The sequence below is a fragment of the Trichoplusia ni genome, chromosome 6 (genome assembly GCF_003590095.1).
Source record: "Trichoplusia ni isolate ovarian cell line Hi5 chromosome 6, tn1, whole genome shotgun sequence".
NCBI lineage: Eukaryota > Metazoa > Arthropoda > Insecta > Lepidoptera > Noctuidae > Trichoplusia > Trichoplusia ni.
Genome location: NC_039483.1, coordinates 16,261,019 through 16,288,553, shown reverse-complemented (window position 1 = coordinate 16,288,553; position 27,535 = coordinate 16,261,019). Strand labels below are relative to the sequence as shown.

General features: G+C 33.9%; 1 protein-coding gene across 1 annotated transcript; it reads right to left on the bottom strand.

Annotated features, from left to right (window-relative positions):
* Window positions 1-193: 193 nt before the first annotated feature.
* On the bottom strand, window positions 194-4,035 carry LOC113495025 (elongation of very long chain fatty acids protein 7-like). Its single transcript, XM_026873589.1, has 5 exons — window positions 3,907-4,035; window positions 2,639-2,826; window positions 2,017-2,085; window positions 1,401-1,700; window positions 194-457 (listed from the first exon to the last, which is right to left on the bottom strand). The coding sequence occupies exons 1-5, from the start codon at window positions 3,959-3,961 to the stop codon at window positions 230-232; spliced, it is 840 nt and encodes a 279-aa protein (XP_026729390.1). The 5' UTR covers window positions 3,962-4,035; the 3' UTR covers window positions 194-229.
* Between the last annotated feature and the right edge of the window lie 23,500 nt (window positions 4,036-27,535).

The window sequence follows — 27,535 nt, the reverse complement described above, 5'->3', positions numbered from 1 at the left end:
TTTTTAACCATGTTTCATTAAAAAAGGGAGGTTATCAAGTATAAGCTTGTTTATACTCTTGTGTGGCATTGCCAATTCAATTTACAAAAAAAAAACAACTAGTGTTACTACTTCTTACAACGCAATATGTATTTCGCTCATAATTTTTTTCTATCTTGTATATGTATCTATGGATGTATGAAAAACCATCAAGCCAAATAAAATTACTTTAATCTTAAACCTATTAACACTATCTGGCTTTAATTAATCTCTCATCAACATATTCCGAGTTCTTATTCCTCTCCGTCTCTTTCAGCTTTCTGGATTTGCTTCTGTAGCTGTCGACGTAGAACTTCATGAATAAAGCGAAGAAAGAGCAGATTACGAACATGGAGTAGTTGTGGAAGAAATTGGGGAGGGGGCAAGAGGTCAGCTTCTGTTGGTAGTGGAGGTGAGAGACCACCAGGATGAACTGGACCTGAAAGAAGAAAAAGTTATAGAAAGATCTTGGGAGACATGAAAAATTACGAGATTTTGTGGCCTAACGTGTTTGTAGTTTTTTGCTGATGTTTTCTAACTCCGAAAATGCACTCATTCTTATTGAATTTGTTTTTACTTTTAAGGCAGAAAACTATGGCCTAACTGAAAATCGTGAAAAGGCAGGCTGAAAAGTCTTTAAGTAATACCTAGGTCTTCAACCCTCTGATGGGAATATGAGTGAGATCCGATAAGGGAATATGAGTGAGATCCGATAAAAATCTAGCAAAGTTGTAAGGCGGAACAAGAACATTAATTAGATGCAACCTTATCATAAATTCAAGGTTGTTTCTTATTGTTGCTATTTTATTTAGATTTCGTAAAATCCATCATAACATTTTGGCATTTCCCACGGTTATGAACAACCGAAATTGTTGTGTAAATGCATGATATTAAGATCCGGTACAATATTTTAAAATAATAATTAAATGTGTGACCAAACGTTGCATGGCAAAGCGCGGAAGCTAATCGCGGCCTTCTCAGCGTCATTTCTTCTGCCCTTCAGGAAATAAGTCGTCAAGTAGATTTACATAGTCATATGTATGTGCGAAATTATTCAAAAAAACGCGGCGATCCACAATCATTTGAACACAACGAAAAATTAAGTTTCAAGTCCATAAAATTAGCATGCATAAACAATTTAATGTTTTCGTAAAACTTAATTAAAGCTGTACCAGATTTGTAACGTCAAATTAGTTAAGGTAATTAATTACACATATAACAATACTGTTTTTAAGCTTATGTTTTGATTATCCCAAGCTCGGGTCCATTTTGCCTATCTTTTGTCTATCTTTATCCGGGAAAATACCGCATATCACAAAGAGCTGGTTTTGTCATATTCGCTACTTCAAGTAACAAAACAAAATTATTATAGACCAACTTACCAACTGGACCTTCGTCAGATGCTTCTTCCACCAAATATACTTAGCGTAATCAGGTCCTAAAGAGGATATTCCATAATACGCATACATGAGGACATGGACGAAGCTGTTGAGCATACCGACGACCACAAAATTGTCTGTCGGATGGTACATCAAGTGCAGCCAGGTCCAGGTCACCATGGCTGTGTGGTGGTACAGGTGGAGGAAGGTTACTTGGTTATCTTTCTTTCGGAGGACGAAGAAGACCGTGTCAAGTAAGTCTAAGTGTTTCGCTATGAAGTATGGGTAGATCTCGTTGATTACCTGAAAAGGGGTGAATAGATATGTGTATTTAGTAGATTGGTAGTTTTTAGTTGGTTTTGTAATATGATGTATTTAGAAGTTTTAAGGTAATAAGGTAAAAGTAATTAGGTTTGCATAAGAAGCTTTAGAAGAAATAACAAATAAAGTAATAAATCTTGTCCTAGCCACAAATAAAACAAAGCAAGACCTTTGAACAGAGAATGAATTTGAACCAAGAATGTCATAGAACTTGCATTCAGAAATTATTGTTTTTTAAGGATAACATTAATATGTTTGATATTAAGGATCTTAAAAGCTAAGGTAAAAATGTAAATACCCCTTGAAGATCTTCTCCTTTTGGACATCTCGTCGTTATGATATTAAACCGGTAAATGTATCTTAGGTACTGAAACAGAAAAGTTATGCTTTGTTACTTGACCTTTGATATATGGACTCATGCCTGTTCCCAGATATTGTGGAGTCGTCTTCCAGTCTATCCCGATGCAGCAAATGACCGGTATTTTACAAGGAACGACTGCCTATCTGACCTCCTAAATCCTGTTACCTGGGCAACACGATACCCCTTAGTTAGACTGGTTGTCAGTATTTTTATCTTCTAACAACCTGTAACGGCTATCAGGCTTTTTTAAATAATTCTATGGACCTATTTAATAATAGCAAGGAACTATAGGTACCGAAAATAACAATTCATGTAGCTCACAAACTTCGTAATAGCTATTAAAAAGTTGTAGGGTAAATTCTGTTTTATACAGAAATTCGCTAAAACTGGGCAATTAATATAAACCACAACAAAGTAGAATGCATTTACTAAAGAAGATTTATAATTATTTGTGTAACAGGTAATGAAGAAATCATAAAAGTATTCGATTGAAACTGAAAGTACCAGAATCAAAGTATTTTTGTCTCATAAAAATGTCATAGCAACAAGTCTTACTTACGATGAAAACTAAATACACTGAGAAGGCGACTTGGAAGGCGTTGTATGCTAGCAAAATGTTTTTTAGCTTCAACGGCTCCCGGTTTTTCATGTAAGCTGGTAAGACCTTCACTACTAATATCAGGTAGGTAGCTAGGATTATAGCAAGACCAGTGCATGTTTCCTGCAGTGTCCATGTTTTTATTCCTCCTGAAATTCGAAATACAATGGTGCTTAGTTCTTTGTTTTTAAGAATAAATTAATTTGGTAATGACATTTGTGTTGTTTTAACTGAAATAATATTTTTTGTCGATGTCTAAGGTTCACTTAAGTTTGGCAGTCGTATACGACTAGATTCACAGCCATAACCAGCCTTTTTGAATTTTCACTATAGGGCCTGTCCCATACACGGAACGTTTGACCTATCAAGCTAGCTACCTCACTGGAGCTTTCAATTTCAAATTGCAATATTTAGAATTTAAAATTTATTTTTTTAAAGTGGTATCTTAAAATAATTTAAAGAGAACATTTCACTTTATAAAAGTCATATGGTAATTTGCCTGTGCTGGGATCGAACTTGCATCTCGTACATACAAATTACATACAAATTCTCGTACATACATACAAAACGTAGGTATTGCCAAAAGCCAATTCGTTGGTGCTATAATTTGATTTGTTTGGTTTCGGTAGATAATATTATATTCAAATTACTTGTTTTTATGATATTCTTTTACACTTTATATCAATGATTTTATTTAAGCCGGTGAGCCACCACCTGCTAACTTCATTTTTTTTCAGGTGCCATAGTATTCCATATTTTATAAAGAAAATTATTCCATTTAAAATAATAATAGCCGATAGACCTATTATAATTAATTTTGTCTCCACAATTAACAATACTCATTATTGTGTCAATGTTCTTTCTTTAAAACAACGACTCCCATATTAATAAAAACATTAAATTAAGAAAATCCTTGTACGAGTATCTGGGTTTCTAATTACATGTACAAAGACACTCATACTCAAGCCAAACAGTCGCAGATCACAGAAACGTTTGTCTTACGCGGAAATCGAACCGCCAAGTTACTTTAAGTGGATCTGGCGCTGGGTTCCCTCAACCGCTCGGCTATCCGTGCAGTCAGAGTCTTGTGTCCCTAGATGCTCTATCACATTTAATTTCTCAACAATGCCTCTGTAGGTTGAACCTATATTCTCTTCACTTGAAGTTAACCCGCAAATTAAAAAATATATTTAATTTTACAGTCAGAAATACGAGTTCACTATACTCACCAAAGGATTGCTCTACATCAATATCTTCAATAATAGGCTGTAATCCTGCATCCATTTTGATTTATCTACTTTTGACACTTGTAAAACTTACTCCATAACGTTCTACCCTATCAGATTGTGCACTGCAACTAATGATTCTTGAGGGTTTGGAAATAAGGAAATTTATGACAATTAGATGTATTTCAGTCAACGAGTGCAGCGAATGAGTCCCATTGTATTCTAATACGGTGCGCTCTATTTCTCGGTAAGTATTGATGAGATACGGTATGCTTGGCTGTCTTTTTATCAAGTTCTTCCTGTAGCAGATTTTGTCAAGGTTCACAAACATGAAAGTCATGTTTCCATATATTATACTATAATGGCACTATTCAACAAAAATGCATTGCCGGAACATTATTCCCACTTCTTTTTACTTAAGTTTTGTATATTGGTACTTTTGTGTGTATGTTGGTTTATCATGAATTACGACGTCTGACAATACAAGTACACGCTTCCAAAATTAAGTTAAAATTGGGTAATTCAACAAATACCACAGCAGTCTCAAGAAAACTGTTTGAACTATCAAACCGTAAAGGTAAGGACTCGCATGCCACTACCTACGCAACTTCAAATCCAATGAAGATCAAGTGTTTCCCAATACTACTTGGTTACTTAGGTAGCTGATATGGAAAAATTTAGAGACATAAAAAATACAATATTTTCTATCAACAATAATGTCTTTCAACACCAGCATAACGTTAATTGCCGTTGTGTGGGTCAAGTCGTGGGTTCAATAATTTTAGGGGTTTTTATAGTAACTATCGTGAGAATGGTTCATAATTAAATGATGCAACGGTTTACTCACGCGTATTTATCGGGATTAACCGAGTAGTTTCGGACCCAAACGGAGTCCTTAATCATGACCTGACACGCCGGGGTCGCGAGTCAAACTAGTAAGAAAACCGATCGATGAAACAATGCAATGAAACTTAAACCATAGCTAGGAGCTGGTAAAGTATAAATAGAAAATAAATTCTTCTTTAAAAGAAATGACTGGAGAACTTCCGTATGACAAAGATAGTAGTGAACGCTGATAAATGAAGTATACACAAGTACATATGTATTGAGTACAATTAATGAGTTCGTATTTAAATGCAGTGACACAACAGTTTATAAAACACAAACATGGATTAAACATGCGAGAATCCAGTGATTTAATTAAATAAGTCGGAATTCACTTCCGTCATCAAATAAATGATTAAAAATTTCGATTTACGTTACCAAGAAAATATTCTCATGGCCTTAGCGGATATAATGTATGACTTGACTTTCTTTTCAGTAACAATAGCTTTGAAGAGGAATTTCAATTAAAAAATATATTGGACGGTTGTTGCGAGCTGTTTCTAAGCCTTAAACACTCAGATGTTTGGACGATGCAAGCTTAAGTGTACGCGCCAGTCCATATTTGATCAAACGAACCACTCTTAATCTCGCATTTTGATCGATGCTGAAGACCGTACCTAATTATCGAATTTTGCTAAATTCACTTATGAGAGTCTATTGCCAAAAATATTCAGGTATAGTCAAAACTCTCTGTGGTAGTCTGCGAAAACGTTCTCGTTTGGCCCTCTCTATAGGGAACATACAAGAGAGCATTGTGGTGGTTTTAGGCGGTAAAAGCCAACACATCCGTTTGCCTTATTCTGGGCGAAGAAAATTCTTGTTCCACTGGGTAACAATCAAAAACAAGAAATACTTAAATCTGGTCTGGTCTGGAGCTATAGGTCACAATGAAATCGGTACTCCAGAGGTTGGAGTCCAACCAGATAAAACAGAAGTAGTTTATGTATGTTTTCCAAGATCACAAAAAATTGTACAAATGCCTGAAGTACCTATTTTGCTCCCAATTATTTATGTATGGTGATAGTAGTCTTTTGTCTATAACATGTCAACATGACACGTTAATCAATTAAAATGTTAATTACATGTAATGATTATTATAATTGTCGTTTAGTGTTAAGCACTTTATTTTGACCTTCGATACGTGTGACGTTTTAATTTGCTTGATTGCTTTATAGCGATTGCATATTGTTTAAAGATAGGTAGGTATGTATGGACTATGGTGGTGTGAGAAACCAACATGCCGATTTCAACATTGTTGAAGGCAGTAGTAGTACCCACATTATTGTGGTACAACTTGCGGTTGATTCACTCCTTAAACTAATTTAATTTCACATTTTTGATTGTGTGATGGGTAGGTAAGTAGATTAATATTTATTCAGGACTTTTGATAATAATAATATGACAGTGGTATTGGCCTCAGGAACAAATATAACTTCTACGAATAAGAAATGTACATAAATAAACTCACAGATTAATTGACTCATTGAGACATTTCTCAAGCGCCTGCAGCTTTAATTTTAGTTAGTCGCATATTTGCGTTTGCTATTTATTTCTGGAAGGCGTCACTTAAAATGTGTTTCTGGAAAAAGAAATTGCCATTTTTTGATAAGACTAGACTATATACTGTTTAAAGAAAACAGTTGCAAAGATCTTAAATTAGTAAAATTTTCCTTAAAGAAAAATAAGTTAACTAATACTATATTTTCCTACGTAGCGGAACATTGCAACACCCTCATAATTTAGTTTTCAAGTAAATGTGAAGTTTCACAACACTCTTAACTCGTATCTATTAATTCATTCGTGCTATACGTGTACTAACCGAATGAATCAAATGTAAAGTTAGGTAGTGATTTTCCAGTCTTCGGTCATTTGTGGTCTCAACACTTTAAATACTTTTAGAACAGTTTGCCATGCCTATAACTATAACATAACAATACTGGCTGATCAACGTTTGTGTCTTGCCATACAAATTATTTATAGGAAACTTGTGGTGTATTAGAAAAGAAGAAGCTAAGGGTTCTAAATGAAAAATAAATAGTAGGTAGCCATTCTCAAACCTACTAAATAGACAGAGGTAATTTCACTAAATTCGGTCCAGCCATTTCGGAGAAGTATGATACACAGCTAACACATTGTCCGTTACAAGCAATTTAGATGATGATGAACCCAACTCCTACAAAAGCTGCGGAATCATAACAGTATTTGTATAGGCAAAAAGAAATTAATGGAGAATTGTTTTTTTTTCAGTAGCAAGTAGTGAAGGCTACGGAAAACACTGCCTTTTTTGGTAATACGTAATGGGGGAATCCTCATGGACACCCACTGCCTTGGGAAAGACTCTTACTGACAGAACCTGAACCGCCGTGCTACGTCATCCACGTTTTTGTATCGGTGTACGGCAGTGCGTTGCAATCAATAAATACAAGCGAAACCACTGTCTATCTAAACTTTTTATGAGCTTAGTTCGACTTACTGTGAATATAGACTAAAGCTACCGCCTAATGTCCTTCACTTAGTACTTTCTCACTCAGCTATTACCACTAAGCTGAAATGTATTAACCCTCAGGCTTATCAATAATTAGAGTAAAATTAAGTCAACTGCTCATCAAAAGTCGTGATATTGTGTAAATGTCAGTTACAAACGCGAAATTGAAGGTGATCATTTTAGTATCGCAATCTTCGATGTGAACGAGAATACTTGTGATTGTGTGTACAGACTTATTGACGAATCACTTAAATAAATATAGCTAGTGTGATTCGGAAAAGTAACATTATTCAGACTTTTAAGGGGAACAAGGGAACTCCTTCTACCCTTCATGTCCTTTTGTCACGAAGAGTTTTACAAACATTCAATTTCATCATCATTTATGCATGTAACATGCGCAAAGACACCTAGATTCACGACAAGCTTTGGATTGGAGATCACACAAACACTTATCCTACGCGGAGTTTGATCCCGCGACACATCGCGCTCTGTGGGTCTCGGCGAAAAGTCGTTTTTTAAAGTTTGACTGAAGGCATTTGATGAAGTCTTTGCCATCATGCGTATACATGTATGAAGTTTCCATATCCTCTGATGGGAACTTAGCGTGAACAAACTTAAATTCCATCCTCAATATGGTTGCTTTTGCAACTGGTTCGCTTAGTATTCCGTGAGACACGCCGATTTAGATGCCTGAGATAATTTGGACGTTGGATAGTAGTGGCTACTGCGTCGCTCGTTCTAGTTTCCCCATCCGTGTCTCAATATGTGTATGGATCTAGCAAAAAGGAACTAAGTAAATGGCAGTGTCTGTTCGTAGATATTTCGCTATTTTGTCTTTATAGCTATAGAAATTTGATTTGGTATTAATGTGACAAGTTCTTGTTGATCAAGCCGAAATTGATGTATATTCTGTTTTGTTTTTAATTTCTCCCCTCGTCGTTTTTGTAATCCTAATAAAATGGCCGGCAAAGCTCACGAAATTCTCATTACATTTTATTAGTACATTTCAGTTTATACTTTATTACAGCAAAGTGCGTTTATCACCGATTGTGTTCTCGATTTTTTAATTTCTATTCCTAACCTTCTTTACTAGTTGAAATGTTTTACTATTTGAGTAACTTAGCCAATACTTTATAACTCAATTAACAGACCAATGATACAATATTGGTGTCTTTTACAATCATATATATTTTTATAATATAATTTATTACATTCTCGGATAACTGTCTCCTCAATGTCAACCATACAATTAATGGTAATTTTGTTTGACTACGAAGACGTTATTGCGATTTATAACCAAGTACACTTGACCGGAATAAGTTACCTAATTCTACTTAAACATACCTTGACCACAGGCAAAGGTAATATTACGACAATTTTATTGTTTTTGTAGGTGTTAATAAGTTTCATAATTTACGCACATTTTATTTGTGCAATAGAATTTATAATATGGACTGTGAATAAGTCTTGAGACAAGATTTTTTTTCAATTAGGCCGTTTTCCAGGCACTTCTAGAACATTCCAGTAATTAATGTATGTGCAAATCAGTACATCATTTAATAATGTCCTGGCCGATCTACGGCCCGGCCGCTACTAATGTTGCAAGATCAGCAAGCCGGCCGGACATTTTATTATGCACATGCGTGTGGGCCGACAAAGGTGGACTCTCTGTACCCTCAGTCAGCAATCCGACAAAACCGGAGTGAGATTGCCACTGTCTTCCGAAATACGGAAGCTGTGATATTTATTTCTAAAGCACACAACATTCGAATTCTTGCCTTGGCGGTACCACAGCTTCAAAAGCATTTTTTAGGCTTTAGGCTAACGAAAAACTTTTACCTTATATTGTATGATTAACGTTTGTTTCATTATATTGTCATAAAAGCAGTCAATATACACTTAATTTTTTATTCTCAAATAAACTTATTCACACACTTGACACTAACGATCTATCTAAAGAACGTGTAAAACTCCTAATTAATTGTATTGCACAATAAACTTAGTACTCAATTCTATGATTCAAATTACAATTTATCAAGCAAAATATATTGCACTTAGCGGGTTACCAACAATCGGTTAATTCGACTTTAATATTTTGTAATAAAGTCGTTAGAAGTATGTACATCATACAGATTATAATTTTCCTTCTAAATTTTTAGTTACGGTCAGCACAAAAAAACATACCTACATGAGCATGACTATCAAATTGACAAGTCTTCTAAACTAAACAAAATGTATTTAGTATTGTTGCTATAAAATAAAAAAACAGAAAGTCTACTGAATGTAATGAGGTTTTATTAAAGCGTAGTTCTTGTTGTTTAATGCATAATAATGGAACACACGTTGATGTCACGATTGTGAATAACATTTTCGAAATCGTACCGTCTTCGGGTCACGAGCCTCTAATTTTTTCTTTTCATAAAAAGGCAAAAAATACTTGTTAAATGTCTAACAGTTGGAGTAAACAAATTTTACTTGTTATATCCAGTGTTCATCCCTATTGTAAACTAATATTGTAACTGTCACCAAAAAATATTTCCAGTTTGGAAATCTTAATTTGTTCATCGACTTCCTAACCTGATCGTACCATCATCTTGCAGCATTTTGAAATGCAGTAAGATGAATGTTTCAAACATTAATCATTGATCATATTTTTCAGTTGACCTCTTTGTAATCGTAATTAGCCTCAGGTTGTTCGACTTAATGAACAGTTACAGTCAATGTCCAGTCTGGCTTTAATGTAGACATGCTTTGACTTTTTTTATTTTTTGCTTTAACTACCTCAGTATTGGGCTAGAACCTTACAGTAAGTTTGGCGTTAAGATATTTTGGTTGGTTTTTACCCCTATTTTGAATCACTTCCCGATAAGTTTTCAGAGAAGCTTCAAAGCTAATAAAAATGCAATTTACAAATATAAAAACGCATTTAATAAATTTGAATGAAGTGACATTTTAAGACGTGGTTGACCTGACATTTTAAGATTAAGCTATTTAAGAAGTATTATTTAGTAGTATTCCCGTGAAATTAAATATAGATTTTTAGTGTTTTTGTAACTTCAAATAAATCTTTAGGATTTGGGTCTTTAAAATGAAAAAACCACACCTTTCTTCTACATACAAACTTTTCAGAATTGTTGTTCTAAACTTCACAACACTGATTCCTTTCTCCAAAAATCAGAGACAAACAATCAAAATGCCTATGATATGGACTTTAACCAAGCAATAACTTTAAATGTAAAAATATACATTTCTCAACCAACAGTCTTGTCAGTATATGCTGTAGGTCATTACTAAGATGCTCGAATCAGCGGTTTCTTGACCTTGGGTTAGATATTAGTGACCTTCGCAATTCTATGCGTGTAGGGGGGATACAACTAAACTGGTTTGAAGACTACTGTCATGCATGAGAAAGGTGGTGAAATATTTTAGTGTTAGTATTTAGTATAAAGCTGTGCAGACAGGATGCGATGAATGGTCCATTTACCTAGTCTTAAATATACATCGATGTTGTAATTCTATTGAATTCAACACATGTTTCGCAATCCTTGATGGAAACGCATTTTTACCTATATATTTTGACAATATTTTTTTTATGTATTTTTTTAACTAACTTCTCCCGCACTAAATAATTTAATCCTTGTGACGCGGGAGGTTTTACAAATATACAATTCACATGCATAAAGACACCCAGACTGGGAACAAGCATCCGTGGATCACACAAACGCTTGTCCTACGCGGGGATCGAACCCGCGACGCGTCGCGCACAGTGGGTTTTGGCGTGATGACCTCAACCACTCGGCTATCCGTGCGGTATGGTATATGCACTTTAATTTTTCCAGAAGGGAATACCGTGAGTTTTCAGCTCTAAGTATAAGACAAATTTTTAACCATTGATACAAACCAAGCACGATGATTTATGTTTAGTTGGTAAGAGTCCGACACTACTCACTTCCTCCCCAAGAGAGTGGGTACCCATGATAGATTCTCCCACATGACAAATACAAAAAAGGTCTATTAGTACACTACTCATGCGTAAGCCTCTGTAATGCATAGATTTTTGTCGTACTCCCCAAGGTGACTGAGAGCCATACGCGTGAAGGTCGAGTTACCGCACACGGTTCATCTCTGCTGACCCACTTATAACTTTGGAGGCGTGATTAGTTGAGATGACAAGTTAATATTTGCTTTACATTTTGGGAGAATATCATCTTATCATGGTACATGTACTTACAAAGGGAGATGGATACCTCTGAAAGACTTCAGAACATTTTAGGTTACAGATCGGCTCCTCTGGTGTCGCGTATAGCAGTCATGTTTTTGTTTTTGCTTTTGAGAGTTCGGGTTAGCAACAGCGGTACCAGGGAAGTATTAGAGTGCATTTCTTGAATAGATTTTGATTTCATTTTCCCGCGCTGTTGTGCAAAATGGGAACCACTGAGAACATAGCTGTCTAAACTTAGACAAATGACAATTAAGGACAAAATCTCTTCACTAAAGATTTTTAGATTTATTACTAAGTTATTAACACTGCCTTATATGATTGCATGATAAATCTGACATTTTTGAAGTAAAAAGCCAATTTTATAATTAACAGCAGCATGTAACTTCGAAACTACATTGCATAGACCTTTCATATAGAGGAAGATAGAGTATTGATTACCACACTTGTTCACGTGACATTTATCAATCCCAAATTAGTCAAAGGCGGAAACATGTATGCAATACGAAATTCGAAGAACAAAGGCATTAAGGGCCTGCGATGCAAGTGTGACAAATTGCAAACTATACTATTTAGCAAGAGTCGTGATAACACAATAAATTGCATTGGACGTTTCATCATGGGTGCGATGCCCGCAACGTTGACACTTGCAAAACGTTTCTTTGTATAGTATATTATTTTACATAGAACAAGAATGGATTTATATTACTATAAATATATTTATGAATAAGCTTCCTCAAAAACAAATACAAATAACATATCGTTTTCCAGTACTTGAACTTTGATCATAAATCTGTCATCACTTTTCAACTGACTTCAAAACCTTGTTACCTCAGAACTTCGGCCTGTATGAACCAATATTGTTGATACTTTTTCATGTAACCTGAAATAGCTGTCATTTCGTCCCATAACAATTTCAATCAGTCCGCCGAAGCAGTTTTTATGTACGTAAACGTACGTTTCTGTTCTTAAATGAGCTGATATATTTATTAGTACGTAGCGTGAGCAAGCATATACAACTTTTTGAAAGGAAAAAGGTTTTCGTGAACAGTTTATCCAGCCCCATGAAAATATAGTAAAGTTACTGCTGACATAAAAGAGATGACGACAGTTTGTTGACACCGTTTCATTGTGACAAATCATTTTTAATGCTATGTTAATCGGTTGAAAGACAATTATTTGATGTACGAAACATTTATTGCATAGTTTTGTGTTATGTAAGGTTTTGTTACTACGGCGTAGCAAGTGTTTTTCCAATCCAGTTGGATCGCAGGCACACGGAGTTTAAAGATAAATAAATTACTTTTTTTTTATTATTCTTAATAAGTAAATTATTATCCGGAATCAAAGAGATGAAGTTCCGTTACAATAATTATGGTTCAAACATGCAGAAATTAGTCAAAGTGATATTGTATATATGTAATTCATATTATACTTTAAACCGTTTAGATATTGAAATTTTATTTGTAAACTAGACTAGTTTACGCATAGCAATAGACTTTAACCTTTATGTGACGATATTAAACAAAAATCCGATGTCACAACAAACGACCTTGAGAGAAAAAAAAAACAAAAGCTTCTTACCCTTTAAACCTTGAAAACGCCACCCAAAGAAACAAAAGACATCTAAAGGGGAAAAATAGGAAAAAAAAGAAAAAAATTGTCGAACCAAACGCCGTTCTAATACAATCCCTTTACAATCAAGAATTAAGACATAGCCGGGGTTGTGAAACACGCCGGCCGCCGCGCTCCGGCTCTCAGTATTGAACGAGCCTCGGTAACATTTGTGCAACTCCTGCGCACGCGACCTTCGGAACGGCCTTGGGGTAAGTGGCGCAACTGAACTTGACCTTGGGGTATTTGGTTTTTTATTTTATTTTATTATTGAGTTAATGGGTTTTGGTTTAAACTTTTATGGAACAATTTTGATTATATTTTTAGGGGGTGTATTATGATAAATTGGGACAAGTTTTATAATTTGACCTTGAGATGAAATATGTTGATATTTCTATTTCTATTTCCTTTACGCAATCTGAGCAGGTAAACTGAAATTAAATCTAAATAATAATTAGCTAGGACTACATTATTACTGCTGGACAAAGTTCTTTATCCTTTTTCCAACAGTGGGAATCAAGTATTGTATTTTTCAAAACAGCATTAAATAGAATTTATTCAAATTGAAATGATTTAAAAAACGATTTGAAAACTTTTAGTATTATTTATATTTTTATAGTTTATTACCAAATATGCAGAGCGAATTTAATACGATCTAAATATTTGATATTATGAAAGAACCGGTTCGATTCAGTAACATTATAGTAATACGTCATAATATAAAGCATTGAAAGTAAACATAATGAAAAATATCTATATTTATGTCAACATAATTACTATTGGTTACTTTTAAAAATATGTTTTAATGGTATTAAAACATAAAAAAACAAAAAAGGTCGTAGCGATAAACTTTTCAATAAAAGACTTCATCAACAAAAGGTGATTCTCATTAAATAATTTTTCTCAGCTTAAGGCGTGACTAACAATTGGAAAAACTTAATGAAGACTTGTGTCAATAACCGGTATTTTCCACTCACGCAATAATAAAGAAAATTGCATGCTAAAAGGCCAAAAGTTTTAGTAACGACATCTTATTATTGGCGTATATATGACTCCTAAAACTATAATAAAATATGGTTCCAAAACTAGGAACATAATTCAATATTTCATCAAATAAATTTTACCTAATCGAAAATATAAACACTAGAAACTCTTTTCATAAGGAACATTATCTAAATTTAGTTTAATGTCTTCCTACCGATCGTTTTATTTTAAAATTTATGTTGAAATAAAACTACTAAGAGAAGAATCTTCTCAACAATACACGGGTAACACTTAAGTTACATAAATTGTCCAAGATCGACATCTAATGCCTTTATCTACCACAAGATGGCGCTATTAAGATTATGTACATTATGTTTTCAAAATTATTGTTATGCACGCAAAGCCATGCCATAACGTGTGACGGAAGGGTCAAGGTTGAATACGAGCGTAAGTACCGAATATCTTTGTAACACCATAGTAGTTAGGCCTACAGTACAACAACGAATTAATGGAAGGAAACATTTGATGGATTATTACCCATTTTTAAGTACCGCGTCAGATAAAAAAATCCATGTTTTTTGTTATTTATATCATTCCGTAGTCAATGAATAAAAACTATAAAAAGGAACCAACTGTTGCTTTCCGTTTTTCGATTTCCATTTTTAACTTTTATTTATTGCCATTGAAATATAATATATCATCTATAAAAAAATTAAAAAAATTAATATAATTAAAATTCATGAGATGCAACCTGGTGACAGACAGATGGACTAATAAGCAGCGGTGCCTTAGTAATAGTCCATTTTAATCCTTTGGGTACTAATCGGAAAATAATAATTTTTTTATCTGTTTATCATTAACCAACTTTATCAATTAGCACTTTGTACCAACTTTGATTACTGTGCACTTGGCACTGTACAGGTCACAATACGGTAATGGTTCTGCAGACACAATTATGGCGATCTAAATGAGTTCTCGTCACAAACATAAACAATAAGAGCAAGGGACGTGTCTCAGTGACATATGAATAATATTAATGTGACTTCATTTACAAGGATAGAGATCATAGACTATATTAATGTTTAATAGATTTGAACTCGAATACTGGACTTCTATTATACTCGGATAGCTACAGAAGCTTTGTAAGAAAATGATTTTGTAGTTCAATATTTTTTTTTGACCCAAATATTTTGACCTAACTATTTATGAAAGTAACTAAAATTAACCTCTACCTTACTCTTTGATTAGGTTCATTCTTTAGCATAACATGAAAAATGTTTCCAACCGAAAAATAATTACAAATAAAATTTAAAATCGTAAACTCCTTACATAAGAAAGGTATTTAACTCCATATTACATACAAAATTGCTTCAACTCGAAGACCAGATAATCAAAAAAGGGAAACTACATTTTAAAGTAGTTCAGGCAGTTGTTGATTTTACCTTTCACTGGTATAGTTTGTGACCTGTCATAATGCTGTATTGCAATAAACCTCCTTAATATATCTGGTAGATATTGCTCCATACTGCCAAACGATGGTCATACATTGATGTTCAGATGAGAGCTATCTAAGTACTTGGTGATTAGTGTAATTCTTTAATGTCAATGTTCAAAGACTTTTAAGAATATCGATCGAGATGTTTTGGCAGTGACTCTCGTATTTTACAATAATTAGAATGTAAGACGGAAATCTTCATTCAGTGCTCAAAACTGCGAATAATGACTTTATACAGTTTATACACAAATTGTTTTAGTGTTGTTTGTCCGATGCATCGACCGGTTGAGGAGCTCGTGGCTGTGCTATAACCACATAAGTGATTCGATCACAGGTTAAGCTATGCTTGACGCGGTTGGTCCGTAGATGGGTGACCATCTTTGTCGTAGCGAGTTCCTCCGTGTTTCGGAAGGCACGTTAAATTGTGGGTCCCGGCTGTTATTTCTACATCTTTGACAGTCGTTACAGGTAGTCGGAAGCTTGAAAAAGTCTGACAGCCAAGCTAACCAAGGGGTGTCGTATTGCCCAGGTAACTGGGTTGAGGAGGTCAGATAGGCAGTCGCTCCTTCTAAAACACTGGTACTCAGCTGAAACCTGTTGGGCTGGTAGCCGACCCCAACATAGTTGGGAAAAGGCTAGGCCGATGATGTCTGGTGCATCGACATTTTTTTCCCATGGCTGAGTTGCGGTCCCATGGTTGAGGCTCGTAGCTGGACTTTCGCCGTGTGACTTGGGACCTGATTCCGTTATTTAGTACGAGGCAGAACAGTCACAGTCAATAAAATGAATTTCCAATGATTGTGTTGGCAAAATAGAATAATTTTAATCTAATTTCTATCAACTCATCGGCAATTGTAAATAGTGGAATCGGAGCCCTGGAGACGATAGTCATCGAGCGCCTGCTTAATCGTTTAAGTAAGCTGAGCTAACGAGGTTACCGAACCACGGTTAAAATTTTCTTTCAAAAAAATTAAGCTGCTTTTCATGTCTTACTTAAAATCCACTTTTTGCTTGAGTTTATAACAAACTCGTTTGCCTTCTCTAAGTACGGCTTAATACAGAATTTCATTAATTCTTAAACCGATTCTTCAACTCACTTCTACAATATGGTTTAGGAAAAGCTTAATATTATTTTACTTATTACTTAATACGCATAAAATGCAATTATAAATGAGTTAAATAATCAGTATTGATACAACAATGGCTTTCATGATTACTTGTTGCGATCGCTTAGTTTGAACTATCTATTTAAATTATTGGCAATCAATACTTATTAAATGTGACCTCCACACACAATAGCTTGGATTTAATGACCAAGGAAATACGAATGCATTTAATATAACGATGCATTTATCTATTTGTAAATGAGTATTTTATGGCTTGTTGCCTAGACTACACTCTATTGTCGTGTTTAAAATATTTTTATTGCGACAGGAATTTGGATGTGTGATTGATTTCTGCTAGATGAGGAGCATATATTCTATTTTTTATCTATAATCACGTTAAATATAGTTAATTTCAATCATTTATTTGGCTCCGTACCCAAAGGGTAAAAACGGTGCCTACTAAAACCTACCTAAAGCTCTTTGTGCGTCTGTCGGCTAGTTCGTCCCTCTGTGACCAGGCTGATAATTTGCGGGTTAATGTTGCGGATTTCCTGTTGTCGCTGAAGGTTCTGTAAATAATGATTGAGAAACAGTATAACAGTAAATCGTGATCTACCTTCCAAAAATCTTTCCAGATACCAAATTTGAAATATGTCAATAGAATAGAAATTAGACAATGTTGAAAATTATAAGAGGTCCTTCAGGTTGTAAACTGTTAAATTGTAGGCACTCGGAGTTAGGCAACGTTACTGCAAAAGGTTTGGTCAAAGGCCAAGACTCTTCATGATTCATAATGGACACCTAAACTTTACAGTGATTACATTTTATTTATAGTCTTACATTTTATAACGACAATAAAATTAAAGTTGTTTCTCAAGCTCTAGTATACTCTACTCTCTTATGCTTCTTCGTGAAAATATCAAAACAATTTAATGATGTCAATTATATTTGCCTTTTATTCAGCTGGTATAGATACCATGATTTTTTCGCGTTCAATTTCTGAAACAAATTATTGCCGTTGCAAGATAATCGTAGGTACCTATGTCATATCTATGACTGACATTTTGTTTTCTTCGATTTAGCAATGGTTTTGTTCGCCATTAGAACTGACAAGGTCGTTTTTACTATACTAAAATGAATAGAGTTTACTTTGAAGTCATGCGCCACTTATTTCTTTATGGCGAGTTATCGCAATTGTGCATGATCATCATTTGTTTTCAAATGTGAAATTTGATTTTTAGTCTCGAAGAGAAATAAAGTTGTGAGTAACAGGCCTGTTTTGTACAAGAATTTCACACGTTCGTTGGATAGTGATAATATAACTGGTAAACTTTACATTTTGATTCCAAATTTGGAATCTTTTCAGTCGACTTGTGACCAAACTTGACTTACATTTATCCGAGTGGCATAGGTGACAATGCCAGATCCACTAAGGTCGTGTCGTGAATCCGATCCCCGCAAACTACAAGAATTTGAGAGATTCACAAATTTTTGATCCAAGTTTCAGAGTGACTTAAATTTGTAAATATCAAATTGACGAAATTCCTCAGTGCAGGAGACGTTTTAAAACAAAAAAAAATATATCACCAAAGTCAAACATAAATTCAACCCAAATTATATCAAATTCTGCAATTATGTATTTGAAATACCAAATTATTTTTAATTTAATTCACGACTTAATTGTTACGAAAACTCCAACAATTTTGCATAATGCCAAACGTAACTAGAACTCGACTCATGAAAAACAAATATGAACTACATGCTTCGTTTAATACCATGAACAATTACTGTCGTATGCAATCTTCACTTGACTATAAAAGCACTTTTTACATACATATCTATATATATAAAAATGAATCCGTATTTCCCTTGGTCAAGGCATCACGCGTAAACGGCTACTAACTAACTAATTCTTTCTTTGTTGTATCTGTAACTGTCGAAAGAATGATCTGTGAAAAAGTGGAAATTTTAAGAATACTCCACCACCATTTTAAATAATCCTGACTTTTGTTACGATAGTAATTTGTTTGATCCATCTCCGCCCCCAAAAATATAAAGGCACCGGGTACGAGACCTACGGGTGAAATCGCGCTGCACAGCTAGTACATTATAAATACCAACATTTACTTACAACACAATATAAGACAAGTTGCTCTTATTTCACAGATTTCAGGTACAATATAATAGTAGACAAATGTTCAGTAACATTTAATATTACACAAGCTTTTGTTATAGGTTCGCAATGGTTTGCATAAAACCCAGACGATAGTTTTTTACTATTTGGTTTCTCTATAATTTTTGACGAAAATTGAGTGGTGTTTGTTAATTTATTGTGATGATTTCTTTGCGTAATATTTTGGTTGGTAAATGACATTGTTAGATTAGTTTTTAAGACTGTGCAAGACATTCATCCATACAACTTGGAAACGTGCGCTTCTTCTTTTACCTACTGAATTTGATAAATACTTTCAGATTGATAGGATTTTTTTTTAGATATCACAAAATAGCATTTATTTACCAAATTTAAACTTACTTACATGGTCTGAGAGTAAATCTCTTAATAAAATTTTGAAGTGAATCTCTTTAGATTTTTTTTAAAGACAAAGAATAGGATAAAGCATTTTGGTCAAAGGAAGTGTGACAGGAATTGATTTAGTTACGTAATTTTTATACTTTTTTATTCTATGAAAATTGTTATGTCAGTAACTGTACAAAATGTACCACGGATTGATTTTGTCATGATAACGATTTCATTACTTCGGGTATTGTGTTCCAAAATACATTTAGGCTGTGATATCTTTTAATATTGATTGTGTAACCAGAATTATTCAGTTCTAATTTGACCATGGCAGTTGCTACATAAGTTACAGGTAAAAAAGGTTTAAGAGTTCTGAACTGTGAGTTCTGCACACATAGTGTTTAATATGTAAAATCATGAATTTGCACATTCCTATGGTATGTATGTATACCACATTGTTCAAAGTTCTAAATGACTTGATATTTGTTGGTTAAGTATCATCCAAAACCAGCTGATACTATGTGGACGATATAAAAAGTTCGATGTTATGTCCTAAGTATATTTGCATCTTGAATTGCCACTTGTATTAAAGACATCACACATTTTTTACTAACATTATCTGAAGCGTCGTAATACTCAAAATCGTTAACATCCGTGTACGTAGGAACTTAATCTAATCCATGACTTGGCGGTTTATTTCTTTGTTTCAACCTTAAACATTAGCTAAAAACGTCATCCTTTCATAATTAACTCCATTCAGTTGTAAGATAAAAATCATTTAAGTTACTGTGTCGTAAATTGTAAATTTTTCGCGGTCATTGTGTCGCAAACAGCTGTAACGTTACGTAACGTGTCGCGTTTCAGTAACGTTTCGTTAAGTTAGTGCTAACGCGGACTTACTGGTTGAAAGTGATAAGTAGGGGTGTGACAATGGTGAAGTGAAGAAGAGTCGTTACTTGTAAAGTACATTTTATTCATATCAAATATGATTTTTCTTTTTTCTTTTTAACAGGGTTTAACATAGTGCAGGACAGAAGGAACGTAATAAATATACTACCCTATTCCCGTAACATTTTCAATATTATTTATATATTATAGATAATATAATGTAGGTTTAATGTTAAAAACGATGACATCATTAGAGTTTAGCTGAGTCTAGGTATAATATGTTGGTACTGGTTTCGGCAGCGGTCACGTTTTTTGTTTTTGTGTTCTACGTTTTTCCGATTCTTAATGACCACAACCTGCACAAAATATAGTAGGTATGTCATAGTCTCACTGCACTATGTTTCGATCAAGAAAAGATTTTGTAGTTATACTAGAATTAGTCATAATTTAGCAACGGCTCCAAAAAGTTCTTGATAGGGAAATCTTGAAAGAAAACTCATAAATAGCGTACATGAATTCGTGTTCAAGTTTTGTCTGAAAAGCTTTTTACATGACATACGAGTAACTCAGCATCAATGTGCTAATCTAACGACCTGTCGCTACTTGAAAAATATAAACAAATGACAATATTAAAACCATATGACAGCTCGCAGTCGGTCAAATAGCAATGTACAATACGCCAAAAGGCTGTAACAACTCATTTCAAAAGTGAATCTTACGGCCTCAACTTAGAGGCTATTAAACACGATATCAGATGAAACTTATGCGGCTTAATGTACTTGCTATCAAAAAAATGCGATCAAGATTGAACATAAAGCTAATAAATCAACGCCTACACACAAATTCAATGTCGGAACATTATGAACAATTTTTGTGAATAAATTAAAATAGGTTCTTCTAGACAGCTAGCAGACAGCATTTTTTAATAATATGTCTAAGCCTATTGACATTGAAAATAATTTGATTATAGTGCGAATGTTTTTGGAGTTTACATAGGCTATTTTTGTTCACAATTCGTGTGTATTTTAGGCCTATTGAGAAATATTAGGCGGGGTTCTGGACAGTTAACTGCTCGTTATGTAGTGGAACGTAATTATAAATGTATGTGCTTATAGTTTTTGGTTAATGCTTGCATATATTTTCTATTTACAGTGTTGAGGAAGGTTTAAAGGTCGATAACCTTTTGATAGATTGTATTTTGTTTTGTAATCGATGTTTTAATTGGCATTTTGGTTATTTATAAGTACGATGTTGAGAAAAAGATGTTGCCTTGCTATTGAACTTGAATGATCACAATAGAACATGATTTCTATTTACCAAGCAGTGGTGAAAACAAATGAAAATGTTTTTTTTTTTATTATTCTCAGTCAGTCTTAAATCATGGCTGATCATAATGGATGTCTCCAATCGACTATGGAATAATTTGAGACAAATTTCTCTAAGTTAACTTTGAAAACAAAACCTAACAGTGGAAGCGAGACAGCGCATTACATAGCATAGGATATCATTACTCTTCCGTAAGCCCCAATAATATTACTTTATCCTTTCTTGATCTTAATTCCTTTCTTCATCACTAACATAATAAGCATTTAATAAATTAAAAGTGTAATTAGATGTGCGTAAGTATATACCACACATACAATTTCTCACAAAGCAACTCCACTAAAATTAATATCTAGCTCTTTAGCATCACGTGTCTGGTGGAAATATACCTCACGACAAGACTACCAGCCTTGTTCGGTATAAATAAACTGTGATATTTTAGAAAGGACTATCTGGAAGCAGTGAGATTGTCAATGTACCTACCAACGCGTCAGTCACTGAACTCAACATGTTGATCTAGCTATAAATGCCATGACTTTATTATAAAGCTGTATTTAGGAGTAAAAATAACTGATTTAAGCCGGTATTCATTCGATAATTTTATTATAAGAACATTTATAATTACCGCATATTTTAAGTTATGACGCAGATAAGTGAATGGCTATTAAAATATGTGGAATAATTACGATTGTTGTTTACAAAATTTTGTCAAGTTAACTGAGACTCACACAGAAAGGGTTCCGTACAAAAAGGCTGAAGAAAAAGAAGTTTTCGAAAAAGAATGGTAATCTTTTAAATTTTTTACTTCAAACAATCTCGATATTGGTTTTTGTATTTGTTACTGGAGCAGTCACACATCATCAATGAAAATTTCAACTACGTATGAGATACTGTTTGGTGACGAATGGAAACTTAAGCAATTCGTTTTTAAATTTTGGCGTCGGGATAAAATATCAATTATAGCTCATAAAAAGTACAAAATCATACAAATGTACATTGTTAACTATGCAATGGTAAATAACTGAGCTACAGGCGATGTTAATGATATGATATTTCATTAAAGTTCTGGATTATCAAATATTTGACACACATTTATACTTCAAGCAGCCTTCTTCATACAAAGTCTCTCATTCACAAACTATTTAAACAATACGCAATCTTTTATCACTCAATAATAAGTTATTATCTATTAAAACATCAATCAGTTAGGGCCAAACCCAGTTATCTACTAAACATGCAAACTAACTACCTAATGTAATGAGCGTGGGACCCTTAAAGGCAATTTTCTGCATCGCTAGAATTCAATGATAGATATTTTGTGTTCATACAAACCTATGGTCATTATTTAAATTTTTCAAACGGATGATAATTTTATAGGTATTTATCGATTCGAGTAAAAACATTTTTTTTTGTCCTTTTGCTACGATTTTAATTATGTTTTTGACACAAAAAGTTTAAAGTAAGTTAAAGAGACTTCTATTAAATACTAGCCTTCTTCACCGTTCTAGGAATGCATTAACCTGGGTCCCGATTTTGGAAACAGAATTCACTGTATTAACAGTGAGTATTTCGCCTCGTACTGAGAACCTATTAATGTGTTGAATAAATGCTTAGGGGAACAGAAATAGTGCTAATTTAATCCAATTTCCATTCATTCATCGGCCGTAAATAGCAGAATCGGGGCCCTGTGTGTATTAAACTCCGTCGCTCGTTGTAAAAGCGAGAGACCAGTACGTATGTAGAACACCGTCTCTTTTCAACAACGGCATTCCTTGTACTTTTAGAGCTACCAGACACAAATCCCAATCAAATATTACAAAACTACAATCAACACTCGATATATCCAAGGTTCAAATCAACTAAAACAACAATTTACAATACAAAATATGCGCTGTCATTCAATGATCAGACTTTCACATAATTTTTCATTTCAGTACTCATACAATGCTTAGCCTTCAAGGCTTCAACATAACTGAGCGCAACTCGGTAAGGCTTGCAACACACGTTGCGACACGCTATCGGACGTTAGACCGGATATCTGTGCGTGCAGACCAGTTCACAGTGAGTGCATTCGGCGCTAGACTTGTTAAACTACGATGCAATGTTATGGAAATATTTAATTTTTTCCTAATTTTTTTTCTATTTTGTTTTTTTTTATTTAGGTTATTTTATTTGGGAATTTGGTTGCTTATTGAACAAGTTGAGTTCTTTAAGTGTTGGCTGGCAAGTTATGTTAGAAGACCGAAAATTTCATAGGATCCCAAAATTACCGCAAGTTTAAAATTGTTGAAATAGTATATTCAAGGATATATCAACGTAATTCAGCCACTTTCATGCAGAATAGTAATGGAGAGTAACAGTCAAAATATTTAAACCGTATTTTATGTTTATTAAAAAAAGCGTCAGTCCTTCATCAAAATAAATCAGTTTAAACAGAGCAATACATAAATGACAAATGGCTGAATCTATTTCAATAGTCCCAATCATTTGTCGAACTCACCTTGTTCCATAATAGAAGAATACATACAAATACACCCCAGTAGAACTAATTAAACATTTTTTTTTAACAGCAAAATATTACAGGAAGATTTTAATAAGCACGTGCCAAAACAATTGAATTTATTTACAACATTCGATTTCTCAGAAATGATCATAATTAGAAATGAAGATATGATGTTGAGAAAACGATAAAATTTTGCTGATTAATAACATAAACATTGTACATTGCAATAAAATTGTCATGAGTCATTTATTGATGTTGTTACACGAACGGTGAGTATTAATATAACAAATATTCATGGGATAAAAAGGTTTTTAATTACACATCTGGTACATAGATGGCACTGACACATCCTACATCTCTTTTGCTTGTAGCTTAGCCCTGCGGTTTTCTCTCGTAAAGCTAGATTTTTCGTACCAGATTTTTTGTCTAGGTTTTGCTTGATTGTACAATACTTAGAACTGACTTCAAATAAGGAAAGGAACTTTTGTTGGTATTTTTTATTTTTTTATCGTCTTATTTTAGGACAAAGGCCTGTCTACTCTTCTTCCATCTTTTTCTATACTAAGTTAGCTTACTAGATTTTTTGGAAGCTTACTGCCTACTAACAAAACCCTTTCAAGGTAATTCCTATTAAATTACGTCAAATTCCGATACCTACTTTCAAAGTCAATCTGATATATGTTATGTCTGAAAATAAGAGTTTCTATTATTATGTTTTTCTTACAAAAATCTTCGTATATAAAAATAATTTTCGCAGCCTACAAACATCTTCTTTAGAAAAAATACTTTTCGCCTACCATCAACAAAACGCAATGTTTGGTTAACAAGACCTTGGTGTATTCACATGGCCAATGTCGTTAGTTGCGCATGCGTCGTTTTCGGTATCGTAAAGCAAATATTGAAGTACATTTACTTTGAAGTGGTTCGTAGTTTGTGCGTCAAGTTTATTTGAATTGTGAAGACCATTGAGGAGTTGCGAGATATTTTAAAACAAAGGAAGATGTAGCTTTGGTTTGGTTTAGCCCGTGGTTAAAGGCCTTTGTATTAATACTGACATTGATTATGGATTACTACTAGTTATTACATATTTAATACCAAGCTGGAAAGTGGAACTACAGATTTTTCTAGAGTCTCCCAAGTAATATTGAGGGGGTAGTATTACCTGGGCACAACAGATTACTGTATTTTACGTACCTATCTGAACTCATCAACCCATTTTACTTACTGCCTTAAAATTTGGAAAATAAAAGACTTATTTACAATAAAAAAAAATCTCTTAGACGGTCCCTGCTCAAAATGGTAAAACCGTATTGGCACGAAAAGTTAAAACAAAGGAACATTTAAAATTAAACATTTTGAACTAACACAACGACAAATCATCTGTTGACAAATGTATGCAACACATGTACTATAATTACATTGTATGTTTAAATGTCAGTAGCGTTTAAGAGAGATGTAACAATACGTTTGAGCGTGAACGCGTGAAACCGCCATTGAACAATTAACCGTGGTTGCTCTTTGACGGTAAAAAAATTTACAATACATATATTATATCTTTTAGGATGAGAGACTTCTTTAGGTGTCGTTTGTTCTCACGGATGCAATTATAGATGGCGTATGATTTTCAGAACTCTCGTAGTCGATAAATAAGGTACGTTAAAGTGATAATATTGATCCTATATACATACTTCAATTTCCTCTGGTAATTAGGGGTAACCTGAATAGTTACTTACCTAAATCAGTTCTACATAGAGCCAAGTTTAATAAACCAGACAAAGTCTGTGTTCTGGTTAACAGCATAGTACTGTTAAAAAAATGATTTGTGAGAGAAAGAAAGACATTGGGAACATCGGAGTAATAGAGCCTTTGCACAGAAGTCTAACCACATTTATGCTATGGCAATGTCAAAAAAAACCTCTTCTAGGTTTTTTTGACATTGCCATTTTAATAACTACTATACTACAATTAATTAATTTAACAGTCAGTTACGAACTTACGAACCCCTAATCAAGCCAGCCAAGTACCCACTGAACTCGTGTCACCGTGACGCAATGGCGGACGTAACGCGAAAATTATGTTCTCGTGTATGATTCACCTTGACCCAGTACTTAAATGTACGTACATTATACATGCACTTAATATGATAACTGCAACTTAGAAATGAGTAGAATGGTGTGGAACCTTCGGATATTCTCGGTACCATGACTTTTTCATGCTGTTGTTATTTGTTCATAATGATCAATTGTTGATTTAACACCAAGTGGTAAATATTCGACTGATAGACAAAAACCTCTTCCCTTAATAGCATTGCACTCTTCCTTGATAAATATGTAGTTTGACAGAGAGTTTTTTTAAATTAGTCGGTTTTGAGTTCAACAATGTTGGAAAGCCGTTAGTTCAAAATATTTTTCATCGCCGCGCCTCGACTAACTGTTGCACCCGTTTATTCCCCCAAAGAGATCAGTGTCTATAACGACTCCACTTTAAACCAAAAAAAACTGTAGTGTTGAAACTAAGCCTGCGGCAAAACTAGAATTAGCAAATATAGAAACGTAAAAACATTTTTTTATGAGGTATCATCATACAACCATCCGAAATAATCGGACGTGACAATTCACAAGTTTTAATTTGACCCAAGGTTAACAAATCTCGTACGAGTATCACGGATTTACGAGATTGCAACAGATCCATGTGAAGTGATCGACGTGCACTTGTGATACGACTTTAAACTGTGACCTTGAAGTGACTGACAGGCATAGAAAGGGTGTGATCCAGTTGATTGATTTTTTTGTGTCAATGGATCTATTTAAATTATTTTAACCAAATTTCATCATAAGACCCTTCAATATATGATTATATATATGATTGAGATTTTCAATTTCAAATAGAATTTTAGTAGAGTCTAAGCACTTGTATGAATTTTGGATGGTAGATAATCTGTTATTGCTGATTTGTTTGTTTGTCCTACGCAGTCATATCAATATTGACACAATTCGAGGTTGCATTATAGGTTTTTATGTGGAATCTCCATTTGCCAGTTGCCATTTCAAGCAATTATCATGGATTAACCGAATAATAATTTTGTTTATTTTTTCAATTATTAAGTTTTACTTGACTTTAAATATATAATATATGTCATGGGAATTTCAAGACCGCTTATATCATAAACACAAATATTAAAAACATCACGAACTATTTTTTAAGCATCTATACCTCACAATGTCAAAGAAGTACTGTCAATGTAAACATAAATGAGCATCTAAAAATCTCTATCAACAAAGTTTTGACAAAATACGTGTAAAACAATTTAATACTGAAAAAGCACTGGCCTTCTAAATAAAATCAACCAGCAAACCACGTTAAAAAAAGCAAATTCCTTTTTCCTCATAAAATGTAAGCAGCCAGTGACATTCTACAAGTCAGGAATAGGCAAGGCAAAGTACGTACAGCATCGGAATTGGCCAGGTTTTGCAACCACTGTGTTGCAAGTTTACCTTTCTAGATATTATATACTTGCCGAGTCTAAAGAGCTAGATCCGAATGCCCGCGGTCCGTGACTGACGCTTCCGACTCTTAGGGTGAAATTGATTATTATTGTATTTATTCAAGGAT